Source organism: Girardinichthys multiradiatus, chromosome 3 (genome assembly GCF_021462225.1).
Source record: "Girardinichthys multiradiatus isolate DD_20200921_A chromosome 3, DD_fGirMul_XY1, whole genome shotgun sequence".
Taxonomy (NCBI): domain Eukaryota; kingdom Metazoa; phylum Chordata; class Actinopteri; order Cyprinodontiformes; family Goodeidae; genus Girardinichthys; species Girardinichthys multiradiatus.
Window position 1 is genome coordinate 36,672,231 of NC_061796.1, and position 6,863 is coordinate 36,679,093.

Below are 6,863 nucleotides of genomic sequence, written 5' to 3' on the forward strand. Positions count from 1 at the left end.
GTAAGGGCGTATGCGTAAGACCCCCGCGGAACTAAGGAGAAAGAGAAATTGGTGCCACTCGTGTCTTTAATGGAAATGTCAGTGTGCCTACTGCTTATGTAGTAAAACCATGGTGCTTTTTTTTCATAGCAAAAATACGGATGTTTCCAAAAATTAGACACTATATCACACACTACAACCACAAACATCAATGTATTTTATCTCATAACCAGTCTAAATAGTGCATACTGTATAACTGTGCAGTGGAGTGAACATGAGTTTCATATTTTTATAAAACAAATCTGTAAAGTGAAGCAATTACTTCTATTCAGCACCATTTACTCGTGGATTTCTAAATAGAATCCTCTAAAACCAATTGCTTCCAGCTATTGTCTAATCAATTAAGTCAATCTCTATGCATTTTAATCTCAGTATGAATACAGCTTTTCTGTGAACACCTCAAGTTTATTAGAGAACATCTGTGAACAAACAACACAATAAAGACCAAATGTGTGTGTTTGACCACACACATCACAGATAAAGTTTTAGAGAATTTCAAAGCAGGGTTTTGTTTAAATATCTCAAGCCTTTTATTGCTCTGGAGTCCTTGCAGAGATCCTCAGCAAAGGTGGGAAAATCTGTTGACATGACTACATTTGTAGATGCACTCAAAAAACCTAGTAAAAAGTAAGCCATTGTTAAAACAAACAACTTAAAAGCACTGGGGAAATGGCACGTGTAAAAAAATGTGCTCTGGTCACATGAGTCTAAAAACGAACTCTTTGCCCTACATGCAAAATGCTAACTGTGGTGCAAAACTGAATCTACTCACCACCCCACTCTAAATGGGATCAAATGGTGGCATCATCATGTGGTGGGGATGGTTTTATCAGCGGGGACAAAGAAGCTGATGAGGGGTTATGGAAATTTGAATGAAGCTAAATACTTCATTTAGTTTCAGTCTGTCAGTCATTTTCTATACCGCTTCTTCCATAGTGGGTCACAGGGAAGCTTGTGCCTATCTCCAGCAGTCTATGGGCAGGAGGTGGGGTACTGGACAGGGTGCCAGTCCATCGCAAACAACCAAAAACTGTGGGAGGGAGCCAGAGTACCTGGTGAGAACCCATCACGCACAGGGAGAACATGGAAACACCCTGCAGAAAGACCTCCAGCTGGGAGTCAAACCCAGGACCTTCTTGGTGCAAGGCAACAGTGCTACCCACTGTGCCACCGTGCAGCCTCATTTAGTGTCATCAATTTTATATTTTGTCTGTATGATTACATCATTTCCACAGTTTAAATCCGATTAAACACTACTACTCAAGTACTCAAGTGCGTAAGTGGACGTTTAACCAAATACTTTTTTTACTCTGAGTAATTTTGTGGAGGACTACTTTTCACATGTGCTGTAAAACTCTGAGACACAACATGTAGTTCATAGTAACAGAAAGAGTTTGTCTGAAATAGATAGTTTTATCTATTCATGTTTAGATGTTTGATAACTCCATCTAATTAATTATTTAATCAAATTAGGTTCCAACAATTATATTGAATAATGCAAAAGGTTTGCTTTAAGGCATTCAACAAAGAGTTGTACTTCCCACACGTCAGCTCACTAATTTGCCAAACTTTGCCAACCTGGGATAATGATAGAGTTATGAGCAATTTAGATCAAAATGTGTGATTTGTCTTCTGCCAGTATTATTCATTTTTCTTCAGGTTTGAATTCAGATTGTTGAGATCCAACACTTGCATTTAAACAAACTGCAACTGGCTTTGAGAGGTGAATTCAGGGCCATTTTTCCACATAATTTACTTGTAGTGGAATTGAGGGAATAGGCTAAAGAATTAATAATAAGCCTAACATAGGTATTCTTTAGTGTTTAATGTAATTATGCTTTTTGTAAGGAGTCACATTTTCAAAACAATGGCATTTTATAAAATACTCTAGTTCTTTATTGTATATTGGTGGTTTGTACAGTGCTTTGAAAAAGTATTTGACCTCTTACAGACTTCTGTTTTTGCTTTTATTGTCAAACCATCAGATTTCACATAACTAAACACGTTTCTGCAGGGAATGGACAACCATGAGTAACCTATTCACATGACTACAATACAATAATCAAGTGTCTTTAGTCAGAGGCTTCTTCAGATCAGCTGTGATACAAACCATTACAGGAGATCCTTCCCTCCCACAACTATCACCATCTACTGTGACTCTTTGAAGAAACTTTAGTTACAACATTTACCTTTGCGATTAATGAAGTAGTTTTGAACTGAACAAATCAAACTGGCTCTGTGTGAATATATGCAATTAAATCTTGAATTAACTCTGATTAACCACAATATTTGGTCCAGTTTCACTGGTCACACCCTGTCCCGATTAGACCCTGACCTACAGAATAAAAAAAAAATCACTTAAACAGGACTTATCTGACAACATGAAGTATTCTAAACGATCTCAAAAAGCAACACATCATGCACCAATCTAAAGAAATTCAAGAAGAGATTAGAAACAACCAATTATTAGGTTTAGGGGGCAAACATTTATTTAACAAATGCCAGCTTGGTTTGAGCAGCTACACAAAATCCTAATTTTAACACTGCTATTGTGTTTGATGATCTTGAGACTAAGAAGCAAAAACAGAAATCTTTTTACAGTACTGTAGAAAATAAAATTAAAATTGAACCTTTGTAATACACTTATTTGAAAGAAATGATCAAATGTGAGAATCGAGAATACAGAAAAATAAAAGATTTATGTAGATGACAATTTACTAAGTCTATGTTTGAGATTATTCATTTTAAAATACTTTTTTCTTTAGGTGCTGATCTAATTCATTCTTTAAATAAGCAGCTATGCCACAAACTGAAGTTATTTACAGATGAAAATTCTGCACTGTTCATTGTTTTTTGTAGGGCTTAATGCAAAAGGCCCAAACACAATCCCATTGCCTTTAAAAAAATCATAAAAAATTAAAACACAAACTAGGATATTGTACTCACTGTTTTTTAATCATGTCAAACTGAGCCGCCTATATTTTAGAACAGTGGCTGGAAATGGGTTTTTATCTAATTTCATCCGCAAACATATCAAACAAAGAGAAACATGACAATTGCATATAAGTGAAGGTTTAGGGAAAAGTAGGTTATATACAGGTCCTTCTCAAAATATTAGCATATTGTGATAAAGTTTATTATTTTCCATAATGTCATGATGAAAATTTAACATTCATATATTTTAGATTCATGGCACACTAACTGAAATATTTCAGGTCTTTTATTGTATTAATACGGATGATTTTGGCATACAGCTCATGAAAACACAAAATTCCTATCTCACAAAATTAGCATATCATTAAAAGGGTCTCTAAACGAGCTATGAACCTAATCATCTGAATCAACAAGTTAACTCTAAACACCTGCAAAAGATTCCTGAGGCCTTTAAAACTCCCAGCCTGGTTCATCACTCAAAACCCCAATCATGGGTAAGACTGCCGACCTGACTGCTGTCCAGAAGGCCACTATTGACACCTCAAGCAAGAGGGTAAGACACAGAAGGACATTTCTGAACGAATAGGCTGTTCCCAGAGTGCTGTATCAAGGCACCTCAGTGGAAAGTCTGTGGGAAGGAAAAAGTGTGGCAGAAAACACTGCACAACGAGAAGAGGTGACCGGACCCTGAGGAAGATTCTGGAGAAGGGCCGATTCCAGACCTTGGGGGACCTGCGGAAGCAGTCGACTGAGTCTGGAGTAGAAACATCCAGAGCCACTGTGCACAGGCGTGTGCAGGAAATGGGCTACAGGTGCCGCATTCCCCAGGTCAAGCCACTTTTGAACCAGAAACAGCGGCAGAAGCGCCTGACCTGGGCTACAGAGAAGCAGCACTGGACTGTTGCTCAGTGGTCCAAAGTACTTTTTTCGGATGAAAGCAAATTCTGCATGTCATTCGGAAATCAAGGTGCCAGAGTCTGGAGGAAGACTGGGGAGAAGGAAATGCCAAAATGCCAGAAATCCAGTGTCAAGTACCCACAGTCAGTGATGGTCTGGGGTGCCGTGTCAGCTGCTGGTGTTGGTCCACTGTGTTTTATCAAGGGCAGGGTCAATGCAGCTAGCTATCAGGAGATTTTGGAGCACTTCATGCTTCCATCTGCTGAAAAGCTTTATGGAGATGAAGATTTCATTTTTCAGCACGACCTGGCACCTGCTCACAGTGCCAAAACCACTGGTAAATGGTTTACTGACCAAGGTATCACTGTGCTCAATTGGCCTGCCAACTCTCCTGACCTGAACCCCATAGAGAATCTGTGGGATATTGTGAAGAGAACGTTGAGAGACTCAAGACCCAACACTCTGGATGAGCTAAAGGCCGCTATCGAAGCATCCTGGGCTTCCATAAGAACTCAGCAGTGCCACAGGCTGATTGCCTCCATGCCACGCCGCATTGAAGCAGTCATTTCTGCAAAAGAATTCCCGACCAAGTACTGAGTGCATAACTGTACATGATTATTTGAAGGTTGACGTTTTTTGTATTAAAAACACTTTTCTTTTACTGGTCGGATGAAATATGCTAATTTTGTGAGATAGGAATTTTGGGTTTTCATGAGCTGTATGCCAAAATCATCCGTATTAAGACAATAAAAGACCTGAAATATTTCAGTTAGTGTGCAATGAATCTAAAATATATGAATGTTAAATTTTCATCATTACATTATGGAAAATAATTAACTTTATCACAATATGCTAATATTTTGAGAAGGACCTGTACAAGACAGCAGGTTTTTAATATGAGCAGAAATACACTTATTACACTGAACTGCAAATTTTATTGGCTACTCCTCTTCCTTCTCATTTCTATTAAATCTTCAGTATTTTGTATAAGCGCAGAACTTCCTAAATTATCATCACGTTACTGTGAAATTTCTCCATTCCTGATGCGAATTTCTCGCGCCATCCTGCACAGTTCACAAAGTCCGCAGAAAAAGGTCATGAGGGCGTCGTTGCATACCGTCCCCTGTGGTTAAATAATGACAAGAAAAATTCACAAAAGGGAACTTGTATTTAGAAATCTATGCAACTTCAGCTTTCATAATTTCAGGGAAAATCCACTATTTGCTTTGTTAGTGAAATCACAAGATTTCTTAATATCTAAGATTTTTTAAAAGGCTGCCTTTCTTCACGTGAGATAAGAATTGGAAAATCTTGTACCTGAATACCATACGTCAGTCTCATATGAGTCCTCATGGCGGTCATGCCTCCTGGGACACAACCTAGGCAGGGGTTTTCGCCATAGTTATTTGCTGTGTAGCAGCTCAGAGCAATTGGACAGAAACAACCAAGGGCACCTGAAAACACATATTCTATTGAGACATTTTGACAGACAAAACTGTATTTTTTTTACCCTTATAAACCATAAATTTGGTACATGGATAAACGATCTGATTGCACTCACAGACTAAACAGTCATTAAAGCAGGAACACAAGCCTGTGCTCCAATCTCCAGTCTGGACATTTGTCCCATAGCTCCCTGCACCAGGTTGACTGGTGACCACTGGGTTTGACATTTGGACTGCTGGACAAGCTACTGAATAGCTGCAAACATAAACACTGATATGAGTGGAAGAAGAGAGGACAGAAATTCTTTCTATGCATTACATGACAATGAAACATTTAAATAGCATCAGAGTTGGGCTATTAGTACAAAACTACTCCATCAAATAGTTTTACTGCTCAATGAAATACAGCAAATGTTGGCCATAACCTATTACATTAAGTACTCAGACTTTATTAATATTTCAGCAAATTACTTATTGTTTCAACAAAGCTTTCACGTATTATCCAAATTCTAAAGGAAACTAATCTGTTACCTGTAAGTTTTTTACTTTCTATATAGTCAAACTACTTATTCATACGTTAATATCAGTTTTATACATATATTTTGGTAATATCCTTCTTAAAAAACTGAAGAGATTTTTTATAACAGATAAATATGCCCGTAAAATAAATTTTACTGTTGTGTATTTTAGGTTCAGTAGTTTCAACTAACACCTAACCTTAACTTTGGTTTAAACATGTAAGTGGGAAAGATCACGAGGAAGCGAGAAAAACAAATTAAGTTACATTAAATTGCATATGAAAGTTTTAGTCTTCAAACAAAAAAAATTAACCAATCCCCAAATAAACTGTTTATCTAAATTACCAGAAGACATTTAAGTGAAATTTCTGACAGAGAGAGCAAACATGTCACTTACCAGAAGCATGAACTCCGTTTGATCAAACTGACAAGCTTCACACCACACAGGAAACTGTGACAACCTTGAGCTGTGAAATGTTGGTTTGCCAACAAACTACTGTTCTGAAGATCCGTGGAGAATCTAAACTAAACCAGTTAACGAAAATGATGCTTTTCTGAGAGGCTTTGGATGACCATAGGTCAACTGATGCAGGTCACTGGCAGATGAGCCCAGCTAAAACTGTAAATTTAAAAGTTTTTTAAGCTGCTCCTGGAAAAGCACTGTTCAGGAAACGAATGCACTTGTGAGAACTGTTGCAAGCTCCCCGCTGAAGAGACGTTAGTGAGAGGTACAGATGCTGCAACAATCTCTTTAGTATCTTTTTTAGAGGAAGAGTATAAAACGAAGCGTGGATTTAGAGTGGACCTGTCTTCATGGTTTAACATACCAGATGACAGCTATTGCAAGCGTTTGTTTTGGTTGCAGTTTTGTGTTTGTTGCAGAATCAAATACTTGTGGTGGTCGCTTAAGGAAATCAGCAACAAACAGGTTGCTAGAGGGAGTATGCATCTCAGTTTTTCCAAGTTCTTTTATGTAGGATTTTAAAAGAGGAGCCAAAGACTGTTTATCCCACAAAAGTTGTTTGAATTG

The 6,863-nt window shown here is 37.8% G+C and overlaps 1 protein-coding gene across 1 annotated transcript; it reads right to left on the reverse strand.

The window, feature by feature from the left end:
• Positions 1–4,654: 4,654 nt before the first annotated feature.
• Positions 4,655–6,574, reverse strand: LOC124866023 (cornifelin-like). Its single transcript, XM_047361616.1, has 4 exons — positions 6,231–6,574; positions 5,432–5,571; positions 5,188–5,324; positions 4,655–4,993 (listed from the first exon to the last, which is right to left on the reverse strand). Exons 2-4 carry the CDS (start codon positions 5,541–5,543, stop codon positions 4,889–4,891), a joined length of 354 nt encoding a protein of 117 aa, XP_047217572.1. The 5' UTR covers positions 5,544–5,571; positions 6,231–6,574; the 3' UTR covers positions 4,655–4,888.
• Between the last annotated feature and the right edge of the window lie 289 nt (positions 6,575–6,863).

Excerpts from the sequence above, each read along its gene's own strand:
- LOC124866023 (XM_047361616.1), bottom strand. The coding sequence starts at position 5,543 with ATGTCAAACCCAGTGGTCACCAGTCAACCTGGTGCAGGGAGCTATGGG. Across the intron at positions 5,325-5,431 it reads CTTTAATGACTGTTTAGTCT|GTGCCCTTGGTTGTTTCTGT; the intron begins GTGAGTGCAATC and ends ATGTGTTTTCAG. Across the intron at positions 4,994-5,187 it reads GACTGACGTATGGTATTCAG|GGGACGGTATGCAACGACGC; the intron begins GTACAAGATTTT and ends ATTTAACCACAG.